The following is a 17,061-nucleotide window of genomic DNA, read 5'->3' as shown; positions in this document are numbered from 1 at the left end:
CGCTCTTCCAGTTTCAGCTCCTGGAGTGCTTTTCGATCCTGCTGTTTTCTCTCCTGAACTGTCTCACCACAGTACTTCTGAAGTGCCATCAACAGGCTTCCTATAGGGGTGCTGAGGGGGAGGCAGAGGGAATGCTTAGGAGAAATAGCTGTTAACCACGCGAAACATGAGTGTCTCTGCTAAGGCGCGAGCAGCACCAAACGAGCCACTTGCTCACTGACAGGTACAGGAACATTTGATAATTAAAGTGTCCTTGTCAAATAAAAAAATATTAAGATAATTTCCTTCCTGGTCTGAACAATAGGAAAAACAATCATTGCAACTTCCTAAATTTAACTGGTATAAAAAAACAGGTCTATAAATTGGCTCTGATTTTCATCATGAATGATAAATAAACCGGGAAAAAATATATTTATGACAAGTTCTAGTAAATAGCTTTATACTGAAGGTTTCTCAGAAATGAAATTAATACCAGGAATGGTGCCAGAGCCCCTTAAGGGACAAGAAATGTGAAGGGTATTGAGGGAAGGATGCTACTGGCTTTTGGGGCTGAAACTGCCAAAACATCCTAAAATTCAAGAGTCTGGCACAACTGTCTCACCCAGAATGCCAACAGTTACCCATTGAGAAACTGATTTAGATAATAATTATTACAGTAATGAAGAGGGTTTGGTTCATGTTTTCAAGGAGAAGGAGTTTTTGACTCTGACACAACTTAAATTCCTTCCCAACTTAAGTTGTAACCACATTTTAAAAATTATTTTTGCTAGGTGGAAATGTTCATTCATGATGAATGAATAAAGAAAATGTGGTACTGTATATACAATGGAATATTATGCAGTCCAAAAAGGAAGATCCTGTCAAATGCTGCAACATGGATAAACCTTCAGGACATTATGCTAAGCGAAACAGGCCAGTTACAAAAGGAAAAATATTGTATGATTCCACTAATAAGAAGCACCTAGAGTAGTCAAAATCACAGAAACAGAAAGTAGAAAGGTGGTTGCCAGAGGCTGTGGGGTGGGAGAAGGGAGAATTAGTGTTTAATGGGTACAGAGTTTCAGTTTTGCAAGATGGAAAAGTTCTAGAGATCTGTTGCACAACAATGTGAATACAGTTAACACTACTGAACTGTACACTTAAAAGTGGTTAAGATGGTAATTTTTATGTTATGTGTTTTTTTACCTCAATAAAAAAATACTTTTGTGGCTAATTTCAGCAATTTTTCCCTTCAAACCAAGCTGGTATATTAACAATACAACAAAAACATCAGCAACAGATTATAATATGTTGAATTTTAAAAGTTTTTTTAATTAAAAAATAAAAAGAAGCCATAAAGTTACAGTGTTTCCTCCCCAAAGGGGGGTAGAAAAAGGGAGGGTAAGGGAGAAATAACTCTTCTATTCAGATAAATGCCAACTAATAAAAACAGAAGAAATGACAGAACTAGCACATCAACATTTTACAACTTTTACAATAACTGATTACATTAGGGATCATCAATGGATCATTGAAACCACTAGAAGAAAGACATCTGGAGAACGGGCTATTTACACGGTCTCACCCCACAGATTCCTTATTAAGCACAATGGCAAAAAGATACCCTTGCAGTGGAGAAATTTAGTAGATACCAAATGTGGCAGGCAGAAGTCTAAAATAGCCCCCCAAAATTTCCTGCCCTAATTTTTCAACTATGAATAAATGATGAAATATTATGCCCATGATTAAATTGTTACATGGCAAAATGGATTTTACAGATGTAATTAAGGTTACTGATCAGTTGAATTTGAGTTAATCAAAAAAGAGATTATCTGGGTGAACCCTCTGCAAGGAGAGAGTTTTTTCCAGTTGGTGGCAGAACGGAAGTCAGAGAGATTAAAAGTCTGAGAAGGATTCAACATGCTGGTTGCTGCTTTGAACATGGAGGGGGCACGTGAGAAGGAATGTGGATGTCTCTAGGAACAAGGTGGTGGCTGCCAGCCAGCCAGCCAGCCAGGAAACGGGGACTTCAGGCCTACAGCCACAGGGTTCTGTCAACAACCTGAATTTTATAGAAACACATTCTTCCCACAGAGCCTCCAGGTAAGAACCTGCCTGGCCAACACTTTGATTTTGGCCTTCTGAAATACTAAGCAGAGAACCCATCTGAGCCTACCCAGACTTCTGACCTACAGAAAAGTGATATTGGGTTGGCCAAAAAGTTCGTTTGCATTTTTCTGTAAGATGTTATGGAAAAACCTGAACAAACTTTTTGACCAACCCCATATAATAAATGCGTGGTATTTAAAGCTTCTGAGTTTGTAGTGATTTGTTACACAGCAACAGAAAACTAATACACCAGGTTAACATCACTTACAATGGGTGACATAATATGTCTCTTGATGTGATACACTGAGAAGGACACAACCTCACCTATGTTGTATTCTTGGTGAAAACATTAAACCTAAATCTAATCATGAGGGGATAATCAAACAAAATTGAGAAATATTCTGGGAGAAAAAAGGCAGTGGAACTGTTTTAGCTTAAAGGAATCTAAAGAGACATAACAACGAAATGCAACAATTAGATCCTGGATTTTAAAAAATTATATATATATGGCATTATTGTAATAACTGAGGAATTTTGAATATGGACCCTATCTTAAATAGTATTCAATCAATCAATGCTAAATTATTTATTGTGATAACTGTACTGTGATATCATTGGAGAATGTTCTTCATCCTGGGAAATACATGCTGATGTATTTAGGGCTTAAGAATTATGAGGTCTAAAATACTTTAAATGGTTTAACCAAAAGAAAAAAATAGAAAAGGAAATATACACATGTCCCACACATAAACAGAGAGGTAGAAAACAAATATGGAAAAATGTTAACAACTGGTGAATCTGAGTAAAGGGTCATATGGGTGTTCAATGTTCAATTCACTCATGTTTTCTACAGGTTTGAAATGTTTCAAAGTAAAAAGTTGGAGAAGATAATTCTTAACGTTTATTAAACTATACAAACAAAATCTAACCCCAAATTTTTTATAGAATGTGCTCGTTAACTGTTTCTTATTCCTTTTTCCTGCTACTTATGAGTACCTTTGCTCAAACCTCAAATAGTTTCAGGTGTTAGAGATATTTAAACAGTTTTTATCCGGTGAAGACTAGAAGTAAAATCAACAACTGGGGTACAATCAGAATTGGACAGTCAAAGGTACTGCTAATACAAGACTAGAGACCTTTTATAGGCTCTAAGTATTAAATTTGTTCTTTAGAAATGATTGCAATTTTTAACAGAGAAGGCATTAATGAAATTATATTAATTTAGAATCAAACCATGTTAACACTTACCCCAGCAAGGCTCCAATTATGCCACCAGCTACCAAGCCATGCAGGCCTAAGTTTATTCTAAAAAGACTTCCACTGATAGCTATTTTAAAAGAAACAAACAAAGGGCAATATTAAATCATCTTTAAACACCAGAGTTCCATTTAAAAATGTTCCTCCATAAGAAGGACATAAATCTCCAAGTAAGCTTTTTGAACCCAACATTAATATACCACCACAACCTAGATTTCCTGAATCTAAAATGCCAATACAACCAGCTTCTCATCCACTCTGCAGGTTCAAATGAAGAAACGTTCCTTTTACAAACAGAATTGCTCAGTCGGTTCTATGGACCCAGCCTCTTCTCATTATGCTTCATTTTTGCCAACCTCGCCTTAAAAATCTGTTATTTCTTCACTTCCACCTCTTTCATTTGTTCCTTCTTTAAGGAAAGTTTTCCCCAAATAAATAACAAAACCTTCACTAGAGCCTGCAGTTCATGTCCTCCCCCAGCCTCACCTTTCTGTACTGCTATACGCTACACCTCGCAAGCAGGCCTGCAAGTGGGCAGCTGGCCTACAACGCCACCTGGTGGCCAGGGCATAGGTCCTCTTTCCTTCCCACTAAGACTGTACACCCAAGATGTCCATTCATTTTCCTTTCACTACGTACAACACAACGAATGACACTTCAGGTGGTAACAATTTTAAAATTAACATTTGAGGTTTATAGTTCTTATTTAAGTACTACATATTCATTGTTTTAACTTTTCTAAATTTAAAAAAATTTTTCAAGTGATGATATGAAGTTGTTTGTAATATCCTATTATTATTATTATTTTATAGACTATGCATTTAGAGCATCCAGCATACCCAGTTATCCAATTCTTTAACTTTTTTTTTTTTTTAATATTTTGGCTGTGCTGCGCAGCATGTGGGATCATAGTTCCCCAACCAGGGATCAAAACCCACGCCCCCTACGTTGGAAGTGCGGAGTCTTAACTACTGGACCGCCAGAGAAGTCCCCGTCTTTTCTAAATTTTTAAATTAACAAGAACAAAAATCACCTTTAATTCCATTATCCAGAGACAGCAAAAAATTTGGTCTTTTTTTCTAGGCTTCTTTTCCAAATAAAATATTTTTTAAAAAACTATTAGAATAGCCAAACTCTGGAACACTGACAACATCAAATGCTGGTGAGGATATGAAGCAATAGAAACTTGCATTCATTCCTGGTGGGAATGCAGAATGGTAATGTTACTTTGTAAGACTGGTAGTTTCTTATAAAACTAACACACTCTTACTATACCATCCAGCAATGACACAAGAGTTGAAAACTTTTGTCTACAAATACCTGCACACAGGTGTCTATAACAACTGTGTTCATAATCATCAAAACATGGAAGCAACCAAGATGTCCTCAACAGGTGATGGAAAAATAAACTGTCGTACATCCAGACAATAGAACATTTTTCAGCGCTAAATAGAAATGAGCTATCAACTGCTAAATAGAAATGAGCTATCAACTCATGAAAAGACATGGAGGAATCTTAAATGCATATTATTAAATAAAAGAAGCCAATCCGAAAAAGCTACATATTGTATGATTCCAACTATACAACATTTTGGAAAAGGCAAAACTATGGAAATAGTTAAAAAGATCAATGGTTGCCAGGGATTGAGGGTGGAGCATGGGGATCAATAGGCAGAGCACAGATTTTTAGGGGGGAAAATACTTTTTATGATACCATAATGGTGGACATATGTCATTATACATTTCCCCAACCCCATAGAATGTAAAACACCAAGTGTGAACCCTAAGGTAAACAGGACTTTGGGTGATGATGTATCAATTTAGGTTCTTCAATTGTAACAAATGTACCACTCTGGTGTGGGATGTTAATAGCCGGAGAGACTATGTGTATGCAGCAGGGAGGAAGTATATGGCAAATCTTTTATCTTCTGCCCAATTTTGCTGTGAACCTAAACTGCTCTAAAAAACTTTATTAAAAAGGGGGTCAGGGGCTTCCCTCGTGGCGCAGTGGTTGAGAATCTGCCTGCCAATGCAGGGGAGGTTCGAGCCTAAATAGAAATGAGCTATCAACTCATGAAAAGACATGGAGGAATCTTAAATGCATATTATTAAATAAAAGAAGCCAATCCGAAAAAGCTACATATTGTATGATTCCAACTATACAACATTTTGGAAAAGGCAAAACTATGGAAATAGTTAAAAAGATCAATGGTTGCCAGGGATTGAGGGTGGAGCATGGGGATCAATAGGCAGAGCACAGATTTTTAGGGGGGAAAATACTTTTTATGATACCATAATGGTGGACATATGTCATTATACATTTCCCCAACCCCATAGAATGTAAAACACCAAGTGTGAACCCTAAGGTAAACAGGACTTTGGGTGATGATGTATCAATTTAGGTTCTTCAATTGTAACAAATGTACCACTCTGGTGTGGGATGTTAATAGCCGGAGAGACTATGTGTATGCAGCAGGGAGGAAGTATATGGCAAATCTTTTATCTTCTGCCCAATTTTGCTGTGAACCTAAACTGCTCTAAAAAACTTTATTAAAAAGGGGGTCAGGGGCTTCCCTCGTGGCGCAGTGGTTGAGAATCTGCCTGCCAATGCAGGGGACACAGGTTCGAGCTCTGGTCTGAGAAGATACTACATGCCTCGGAGCAACTAAGCCTGTGCACCACAACTACTGAGCCTGCATTCTAGAGCCCGTGAGCCACAACTACTGACCCCAGACACCAAGAGCCCGTGCTCCGCAAAAGAGAAGCCACAATGAGAAGCCCACGCACTGCAATGAAGAGTAGCCCCTGCTTGCCACAACCAGAGAAAGCCTGCGTGCAGCAACGAAGGCTCAACGCAGCCAAAAATAAATAAATAAATTTATTTAAAAAGGGGGTGGTGGAGGACAAGTGGTGGGGTTTACAAGCTGCTAGAAGCCAAACATAAAAAATGGAGTCACACTCTTTGTTACACAGGACCATATTTCTGTGAACAGTCTTTTTCAATCTGGATGTTTTTTATTTCTTTTTCTTGCCTGAATGCACTGGCTAAAGTCTCCAGTGCAATGCTAAATACAAGTGTATTCATCTACTTGTCTTGTTCTCAATCTTAAGGAAATCATTCAGTCTTTCACCATTAAATATGATGTTAGCTGTTGTTCATAGATAATCTTTATCAAGTTAAAGAAAGTCCCTTTTAATCCTAGTTTGTTGAGTTTTTATCATGAATGTTGGACTTTTGTCAAATGCGTTTTCAAACTAACCTTGAATTCCTTAAATAAGTTCCACTTGGTCATGGTGTATAATCTTTATTCGTTGCTGGATTTGGTTACTAATATTTTGTTAAGGGTTTTTGTGTATATACTCTTGAGGGATAGTGATCTGTAGTTTAGTTGTCTACTTCATCTGGCTTTGGTATTAGGATAATATTAATAGCCAGGGAAGCCATCTGGTCCTGGACTTTTCGTTGAGAAAAGATTTTAATTAAATATTTAGTTTATCAATTTGTTATAGGGCTATAGGGATTTTCTATTTCTTCTTCAGCAAATTTTGGTAATTTGTATCCCCCACCCCCACCCCGTGGTCAGTCTTGCTAAAGGATTGTCTATTTTGTTGCTCTTTTCAAAGAACCAACTTCTGGTTTCATTGATTTTTCTCTTGATTTCATTGAGTGTCATTCTAATTCTATTATTTCCTTCTGCCTGCTTACTTTAGGTTTATTTTGCTCTTCATTTTCTAGTTTTTAAAGGTGGAAGCTTATTCATATGAGATCTTTCTTATTTTAATTTGACTACACCTCATAATTTTTTTTTTTTTTCCCACACTGTGGCACGTGAGATCTTAAGTTCCCTGACCAGGGATCGAATCTGCACCCCCTGCATTGGATGTGCGGAGTCTTAACCACTGGACCACCAAGGAAGTCCCTGCACCTCATAAATTTTAATATAATGTGCTTTCATTTTCATTCAGCTCAAAATATTTTAAATTTACCTTGTGATTACTCTTCGGTTTATGGTTTACTTATGAAGTGTTATTTAATTTCCAAATATTTGTGATTTTCCCCCAATTTCTTTTTAGTTTAATTCCATTGAGGAGAACATACTTTGTGAGATTTCAATCCTTTTAAATTTATTGAGACTTGTTTTATAGGCTTGCATATGGTCTAGCTTAGAGAATGTCCCCTGTGCACTTGAAAAGAATGAAAATTCTGCTATTGCTGGGCGGAGTGTTCTAGAGATGTTACTGTGTCACGTAGATAGATAAGTGTTCACGTCTTCTATATCCTTGTTGATTTTCCCTCTAGTTGTTCTATCCATTATTAAAAGTGGAGTATTAAAGTCTCCAGCAACTGATGGAGTTGTCTATTTCTCCTCTCAATTCAAAGTGTTTGCTTCATGTATTTTGGAGCTCTGTTGTTAGATGCGTATGTTTCTAAATGTTGTATCTTCTTGGTGGATTGTCCCTTTTAACATTATAAAATGTCCTTCTTTGTCTTCTAGCACTTTTGTCTTAAAGTCTATTTTGCCTGATACTAGTATAGTCACTCAAGCTCTTTTTCTTACTGTTTGCACAGTATATCTTTGTCTATCTTTTTATGTTCAACTAATTTGTTCCTTTAAACCTAAAGTATGTCTCTTGCAGACAGCATATAGTTGGATCCTTTTTAAAATACAGTTGGACAATCCCTACTGATTGGAATGTTTAATCCATTCATGTTTTAATGTTTTTATTGATATGGTTAGATTTAGATCTGCCATTTTGCTATTTGTTTTCTATATTATCTAATTCCTTTTTGACCTTGTTACTATTTTTTAAAGTTACTATTTTATTATTTGCTTTAGGGATTATAATCTTATCACAGTCTACTTCAGATCAGTACTAATTCCAGTAAAATGTAGAAACACTGTTCTAATACAGCTTCACCCCTCTCCCTTCTTTGTGCTATTATTGTCATTTACATTACGCATATGTTTAAAAACAACAATACAATGTTATTATTATTATTTTACACAACCATATGTATTTTAATGACATTAAGGGTAAAAACAGTTAAGAAAAGAAAGTGGAAACAATAGATTCACAAACTCTTTCATATTAACCTATGTATTTATCATCTCTAGTAATTTTCATTTCTTCCTGTGGAGCCAAGTAACTATTTGGTGTCATTTCATTGCTCCAAAATAAGTCCATTCCTTCCCCCTCTTTTGTGCTATAATATATAGCTTTAAATGTTATATGCCCAACACTTCAATTTTATTATTATGTAACTTTTTTAGATCAGTTAAGAAAATATATATTTATACTGCCTTCAAGAATTACTTATATAATTATCAATGCTCTTCATGTAGAATCAAGTTACCATCTGATATCACTTCCTTTCAGCCTGAAGAACTTCCTTTAATGTTCCTTTAATGTAAGGCAGGTCTGCTAGCAATGAATTCTCTCTTTGTTCATCTGCCAACGTCTTTTGCCTTCAATTTTGTAGGATGGTTTGCTAGATATAGAATTACTGATTGACAATTTATTCCTTTCAGCACTTGGTAATTCTACTGCCTTCTGGCTTCCACTGTTCTGATGAGAAGTCAGCTGTTAATTTTATTGGGTATTCCAGTATGAGTTGTTTTTATCTTGTTGCTTTCATGATTTTTCTCTCTTTCAACAGTGTAACTATTATGTGTCTGTGAATCTGTTCATGTTTATTCTTCTTGGAGTTTGTTGAGATTCTTGGATGTGTAGATTAATGTTTTTCATCAAATTTGGGAAGTTTGTGGCCATAATTTCCTAAAATACTTTTTCTTCCCTTTTCTTTCTTTCCTCTCCATTATCCATGTGTTAGTATTCTTGATTGTGTCCCATAGATCTCTGAGGCTCTGTTCATTTGCCTTCATTTTTAAAAATTCTGTCCTTGATAAAAGATAATCTATATTGGTCTATCTTCAAGATCACTGATTCTCTTATGCTCTCTCAAATCGGCTGTTGAGCGCCTCCTCTCCAGTGAATTTTTAATTTCCATTATTGTATTTATCAACTCCAGAATATTCGTTTGATTCTTTTTTGAATATTTTCTATCTTTATTGATATTTTCTATATGGTAATTGTCATCACACTTTTATTTCTTTTAAAATGGCTTGAAGTCTTTTGTTTGCTATGTCCAATAGATGGCCTCTGTCAGAGACATACCCAGTGACTGCTTTTTTTTAACTCTCCTGTTTTTGTATATCGTGTGACATTTTTGTTGTTTTTGAAAATCAGGCATTTTAGGTAATAAATTATAGCAACACTGGAGTTGGAACATCTCCCTACCAGGGGCATGGCTGTGGTTCTTTGCTTATGTAGTGATTCGCCTGTACCAATTCTATGGAGTCTTTGTTTTTTGCTGTTGTTGTTTTTGTAGAGTGCAGCCACAGAAGTCTCTGCCCAGTTTTTATTTTTATGCCTGGCTTCCTAAGAATCATACCAGCTTGGCAGCCAGTCAATGATTTGTCAGAGGTTGTGATTACACATCTTAAGCCAGTAAGGCTGCTACCTTTTTTTTTTTTTTTTTTGCAGTACGCGGGCCTCTCACTGCTGTGGCCTCTCCCGTTGCGGAGCACAGGGTCCGGATGCGCAAGCTCAGCGGCCATGGCTCGTGGGCCCAGCCGCTCCATGGCACGTAGGATCTTCCCAGACCAGGGCATGAACCCATGTCCCCTGCATCAGCAGGTGGACTCTCAACCACTGTGCCACCAGGGAAGCCCAGCTGCTACCTTATGTCAGTGGATCTGTCTGTGGCTTGAGGAAGCAGCCTGCCCTGCCCTTGTGGAACTTCTACATCATGCAGCTGGGTGTTAGGAGGTGGAAGCAGCCCCAAGCTGAAACACTACAGACTACTCCCACTGTTCTCACTGAGATTCAGTAGAAATTCTTGAATAAATGCTTCTCAATTTGTTGTGTGCCTCTGGTCAATTCTCAGAATCTTTAAATGGTTGCTTTTAATAATTCTGTCCAGTTTTATTATTACTTTTGAGGGAGAGGATTTGCCAAGCTCCTAAGGCATTCTAGATGTTGAATATACTTTTATGAATGTCCACACCAATGCCAAATAATAGTGGTGAGGGAAGACATCCTTACCTGAGTCTGACTTCAAGATAAATTAGTGTTATACCATTAATTTTAATGTTGGTTGCTGGTTTGAGATAAAAATATATATTGTATCAGATATATTTTTCTATTTTTATTTTACTAATATTTATATTCAATCAAGAAACCTTTATTCTACCCTGCTATATGTTAAACAATTGTGAAATAAAAGGCTAACACTTTCTCTGAATTCAAGTAAGTCATCTAGTAGGGAAGCAAAACGAGTAAACAGCTACAACACAGTGTTATAAATGCTTTGATAAAACTGTTTACAGTGAACTATGAGAACACAGGGGAAAGGTACCTAAGGATAGGAAAATGTGAGCTAGAAGAACCCTCTAGGGAAGCTGAAGCTGACAGATGAAGTGAAACTTGAAAGACAGGTTAAGTATAGAGCTGAATGAAGTTAGTTGTGGGAGTTGGAAGGTGGATTCAAGCAAGCATTCTTGTAAAGCAAGAATATGCTGGGTTTGAGAAATCCAAGTAGATTATAAGTTTTGGGCAAGAGTGGTGCATGGAGGTCAGGTCAAGAATCGACATTAGAGTGATGGGAAACTATGGAAGAATCTGAAGCAGAGAAGTGTTAAAATCTTATACATATTTCAAAAAAGTCAGATAACAGTAGAGGTGAAGCAAACCAAGATTAGAAACAAGGAAGACCTGTAGTAGCAGTGGGAACAAAGAGGTGAGAGAGTCTATATATATTTAAGGAATAAGACATAGAACTAGGGCTTCCCTGGTGGCACAGTGGTTAAGAATCAGCCTGCCAATGCAGGGGACACAGGTTCAATCCCTGGTCCGGGAAGATCTCACATGCCGCGGAGCAACTAAGCCCATGTGCCACAACTACTGAGCCTGTGCTCTAGAGCCCGCGAGCCACAACTACTGACGCCCACACACCTAGAAACCATGCTCCTCAACAAGAGAAGCCACCGCAATGAAGCCCACTCACTGCAACTAGAGAAAGCCCGCACACAGCAAGGAAGACCCAACGCAGCCAAAATTAAATAAATAAATTTTTTATAAAAAAAAAGATTGATAGAACTAGAAGTCTGGAAAGGGGAAATAAAGGGCAGAACCACATCATTAACTGATTTCCAATTTTGGAATTTAACAGATGACAGAGAACATATAACAGGAATAAACCTGCAAGTAGGGGCAGAAAGACAAGAGTTTGGTTCGGATACAGGCACTTGAGCCTACAGAATATCCCTGTAAAAATGTTCACAAGTTAAAACCGGGCAAGTTCTAGCTGCTACAACGCTATTAATGTCTATTTCTAGTTTTATATTTTTAAATGTTTTCATTAAAACATTAAGCTCAAATTACGTATATGTGCGTTTGCCTGTGTGTGTATACACAGAGAAAGAGAGAGTGCACCCAAAATAAAAGAGAGTACAAGTGATAAAGCAAATGGGCTAAAATGTTAATAATAACTGGGAATTCCCTGGCAGTCCAGTGGTTAGGACTCTGTGCTTTCACTACCGAGGGTCCAGGTTCATTCCCTGATCAGGGAACTAAGATCCTGCAAGCTGTGCAGCTGGGTGGGGGTGGAGTAAAAAAAAAAAAGTTAACAATAACTAATATCAGTACTAAAGGGTATTACTCATGGTGTTCCTTGTATTTTATTTTTGCAACTTTCCATAAGCTTGAAGTTATTTCCAAATAAAAAGTAAAAAACTGTTAGGTGCAGTATGTGTATGTTTTTGTATGTGAGAGAATGTACATGAATTAGTGAGTGTTTGCATGTATATGCAGTTAACTTCATTTACATTTCTGGAAATGTACTGGATTTGTACTGGAAATGTAATGAAAATGTTCAATACTTTTTTTTTCTTTTTAAACATTCATTTTAAAGAGGGCATTATCTACCAGAGGCAGAGAGCTTTAAAATAAAATCCAATCTCTTACCATGAAAAATCTGGCTCCTTTCTACTTCACCTTACCAATCTCATCTCAAGCCATTCTTTCCCTTATTCGCTATGTTCCAGTCATATTATCCTGCATTTGAGAAACCTTAGAGCCCTCACCCTTGATGTTCTCCCTGCCTAGGCTACTTCATTGCAAGCCTTGCTCCTTTCCATTCTTCAGGTATCAGCTTAAATGTCACCTCCTTAGAAAGGTCTTCTCCAGTATGGTACTGGCACAAAAATAGAAATACAGATCAATGGAACAGGACAGAAAGCTCAAAGATAAACTCACACACATATGGTCACCTTATCTTTGATAAAGGAGGCAAGAATATACAATGGAGAAAAGACAGCCTCTTCAATAAGCGGTGCTGGGAAAACTGGACACCTACATGTAAAAGAATGAAATTAGAACACTCCCTAACACCATACACAAAAATAAACTCAAAATGGATTAAAGACCTAAATGTAAGGCCAGACACTATAAAACTCTTTGGGGAAAACATAGTCAGAACACTCCATGACATAAATCACAGCAAGATCCTTTTTGACCCACTTCCTAGAGAAATGGAAATAAAAACAAAAATAAACAAATAGGACTTAATGAAACTTAAAAGTTTTTGCACAGCAAAGGAAACCAAAAACAAGACGAAAAGACAACCCTCAGAATGGGAGAAAATATTTGCAAATGAATCAACAGACTAAGGATTAATCTCCAAAATATATAAACAGCTCATGCAGCTCAATATGAAAAAAACCAAACAACCCAATCCAAAAATGGGCAGAGACCTAAATAGACATCTCTCCAAAGAAGATATACAGATTGCCAACAAACACATGAAAGGATGCTCAACGTCACTAATCATTAGAGAAATGCAAATCAAAACTATAATGAGGTATCACCTCACACAGTTCAGAATGGCCATCATCAAAAAATCTACAAACAATAAATGCTGGAGAGGGTGTGGAGAAAAAGAGACCCCTCTTGCACTGTTGGTGGGAATGTAAATTGATACAGCCACTATGGAGAACAGTATGGAGGTTCCTTAAAAAACTAAAAATAGAACTATCATATGACCCAGCAATCCCACTACTGGGCATATACCCTGAGAAAACCATAATTCAAAAAGAGTCATGCACCACAATGTTCATTGCAGCTCTATTTACAATAGCCAGGACATGGAAGCAATCTAAGTGTCCATCGACAGATGAATGAATAAAGAAGATGTGGCACATATATACAATGGAATATTACTCAGCCATAAAAAGAAACGAAACTGAGTTATCTGTAGTGAGGTGGATGGACCTAGAGACTGTCATACAGAGTGAAGTAAGTCAGAAAGAGAAAAACAAATACCATATGCTAACACATATATATGGAATCTAAAAAAAAAAAGGTTCTGAAGAACCTAAGGGCAGCACAGGAATAAAGACACAGACATAGAGAATGGACTTGAGGACATGGGGAGGGGGAAGGGTAAGCTGGGACGAAGTGAGAGAGTGGCATGGACATATATACACTACCAAATGTAAAATAGCTAGCTAGTGGGAAGCAGCCGCATAGCACAGGGATATCAGCTTGGTGCTCTGCGTCCACCTAGAGGGATGGGATAGGGAGGGTGGGAGGGAGAGGCAAGAGGGAGGAGATATGGGGATGTACGTATATGTATAGCTGATTTACTTTGTTATACAGCAGAAACTAACACACCATTGTAAAGCAATTATACTCCAATAAAGATGTTTAAAAAAAAAAAGAAGAAAGGTCTTCTCGATCACCCTGTCCACATTAGATCCCATTGCCCCACCTATTTACTTTCTATCATAGCAACGTGTTTTTTTCCCATCCACATTAGATGATAAAACTCAATGAAGGCAAAGATCTTATCTGTTTTGTTCAACAAGTACACCAAGGACCAAGCACAACATTTTCCATACATTTTGCATGAATGTTGAATGAGATATAATGAGAAGCCAACCAAAGAATTCAGTAGCCATGACTTGTAAGTCCTTACATATTTCCTAAACCATATTTGAGATTGAAAAATGTAAACAAAACAAAAATGTCTTACCTCCTGCAATGACAAAATGGCTTAGGGCATTTTTATTTCGGTACACATTTAGACCAGTGTTCACTGTACTGAGAAGGGAGGAGGAGGAAAACATCATTTTAAGCATATCTCATTTACCTTCTTGACTATAACTTTCACTAAAGTGATATGTATTAGTTTAGAAGAGCCTACTATGTCAATCCCTGGTGCTAGTCTAGGCTCCTTCAGTGTGTTTCAGATTGCTAATACGTCAATAAGCAACAGAACGTGAAGAAGAGTTCTGCAGAGTTCCTCTGACTTAGCAAACCTGTATCTATTTTGATATTAGTTGGCAGACCTTCATCCATGCATACAAAAGTACAACTGAACCAATCTTTTAGGTAGATAAAAGTTCTTAAGAAAAAGGTATCATGAATCACTTTTATATGGGCGTTCAAATTTTATAATTCTACTGCTCAAAAAATGTGCTCCTAAAAGAATACCCAAGACCGTTCGTCACAATTCAGAGAACTTACTTGAATATAGTCACAAACATGGCCGTTCTCCAACTCCAGCGCCAGCCGTACCGGATGAAGCCTCGTGTGGCAGCACGATGTGCAGATTGCTAAAGTTAATAAAAAGGCTATGAGGTTATGAGACACCCTGACACTTTCCCTATTATAAAAATGTGGTGGAGGAATGTCAGCTAGGCATTAAGTAGGGACACCTGAACAAATAGAAATAATAGGAAAATGTCTAGAAATATCATTCTTTAAGTACTGAAACTTAAGTGAAAATGCCATGGGCATCATATTCTATCAGGAGGTGTAAAAGGAACTAAGAGATGCAGTGTCAAACAAGTAATCCATCAATTAAGTAGCAACTAAGAATCTATATGACAAACACTATGACAGACATAAAATCAGTATTAGACATACTTTCTTTCAAGAAATTGTGGGGGGAAAAAAACACAAAATAAAGAAGCACAGAGTATACTGCAAAGGGTAAGGATTAAAGTTATACAGATGTGCAGGAAAGGAGGAAAGGAAGAAAAAAAAACAATCTTTACTGACCACCTTCTATGTAAACATTGTTAACATATTACCTCACTTTATCTTTACAACATTTTCTTCAAACAGGCATTTTAGTTTTAACTAAAACATAGAGAGGAAGCTTTTCTCAGCCAATAAGGAATAAAGTCAGAACTGGAAGTTAGGTTATCTGTTTCCACAACTCATTTTCACCCCAAAAAAAAAAAAAAAAAAGGAAAAGATGGACCAGAAACACCTTGCTGTGCCTTTTAGAAAGTAAAGGCGTGCTCAAGGAGTAATGGGGGGCTTCCCTCGTGGTGCAGTGGTTAAGAATCTGCCTGCCAATGCAGGAGAGACACGGGTTCGAGCCCTGGTCCGCAAAGATCTCACATGCTGCCAAGCAACTAAGCCCGTGTGCCACAACTACTGAGCCTGTGCTCTAGAGCCTGCAAGCCACAACCACTGAGCCTGTGTAACACAACTACTGAAGCCTGCGTGCCCTAGAGCCCGTGCTCTGCAACGAGAAGCCACTGCAATGAGAAGCCTGCTCACCACAACTAGAGAAAGCCCCCATGCAGCAATGAAGACCCAACGCAGCCAAAAAAAAGAGTAATGGGGTAATGGGGACATATCAAAAGGACACAGGAGCTAGCTTTAAGGGGTTCCAATTGTCCAAATCCAGGCCAATTTGAGTATCAAAATAAATGATGACAATAATGGATTATAAAACTACAGAATAAAATAAGAATCCATGAGTCCACATTGAATAAATAAATTATAAATCGATAAATGGACAAATAAATAAATAGAGGGAAAGTGAAAGCTCTTCCTTACAGTAGAATACTAACCAATAAATATAAATGGAATGATGGAATTAGAAAATGGCCATTTGGCAACCACCACAGTAATAACTGCTTTAGGCAAGAATCAACATTGAATACTAAAACTAGAGGGTAGAAATTTGATGAAAAATAGGATATTGGCAGAGTCTCAAAGTAGCTAAAAAGTATTTATAAGACACTTATTAATTACAAAGAAAAAAAAATAGTAATTTTACAGTGAATAAACCTGGCAGGGACCATCTTAACTAAGTGACTAAAGTAAGCATCACCAGTTGAGAGACAAATAGATATCTTGTGCTTCTTATCCTTACCTACTGAGGAATACAACATCAGTTCTAGGGTATTCCTGCGAAAACACATAAGTGAAATCTAATCACAAGAAAACATCCAACATCCAAGTTGAGGGACATTCTATAAAACAAATGGACCGTAGTCTTAAAAAATATCAAAGTCATGAAAGTCAAAGAACAACAGAAAAATTGTTCCAGATTAAAGGAGACTGACTAGAGAGTCATGACAGGCAAATGCAACACCTGATCCAGTATTAGATCCTGGACCAGAAAAAAACTTTTTTAATGAACTGTTTACTTTTTTTTTTTTTTTTTTTGCGGTACGCGGGCCTCTCACTGTTGTGGCCTCTCCCGTTGCGGAGCACAGGCTCCGGACGCGCAGGCTCAGCGGCCATGGCTCACAGGCCCAGCCGCTCTGTGGCATGTGGGAGCCTCCTGGACCAGGGCACAAACCCGTGTCCCCTGCATCGGCAGGCGGACTCTCAACCACTGCGCCACCA

The 17,061-nt window shown here is 37.5% G+C and overlaps 1 protein-coding gene across 1 annotated transcript in view; it reads right to left on the bottom strand.

The window, feature by feature from the left end:
• TIMMDC1 (translocase of inner mitochondrial membrane domain containing 1) overlaps positions 1-17,061 on the bottom strand; it is a 25,645-nt gene that overhangs the window by 2,455 nt on the left and 6,129 nt on the right. Inside the window, exons 3-6 of the mRNA XM_007449133.1 lie at positions 14,935-15,023; positions 14,441-14,508; positions 3,337-3,415; positions 4-111 (exon numbers count right to left, since the gene is read on the bottom strand). Coding sequence (XP_007449195.1) covers positions 4-111; positions 3,337-3,415; positions 14,441-14,508; positions 14,935-15,023 — 344 coding nt within the window. The remainder of the gene's footprint in view (positions 1-3; positions 112-3,336; positions 3,416-14,440; positions 14,509-14,934; positions 15,024-17,061) is intronic.

Source organism: Lipotes vexillifer, unplaced genomic scaffold (genome assembly GCF_000442215.2).
Source record: "Lipotes vexillifer unplaced genomic scaffold, Lipotes_vexillifer_v1.1 scaffold999, whole genome shotgun sequence".
NCBI classification, from domain to species: Eukaryota; Metazoa; Chordata; class Mammalia; order Artiodactyla; family Lipotidae; genus Lipotes; species Lipotes vexillifer.
Note: the sequence above shows the minus strand (reverse complement) of the source record. Positions and strands in the feature narration are given on the sequence as shown.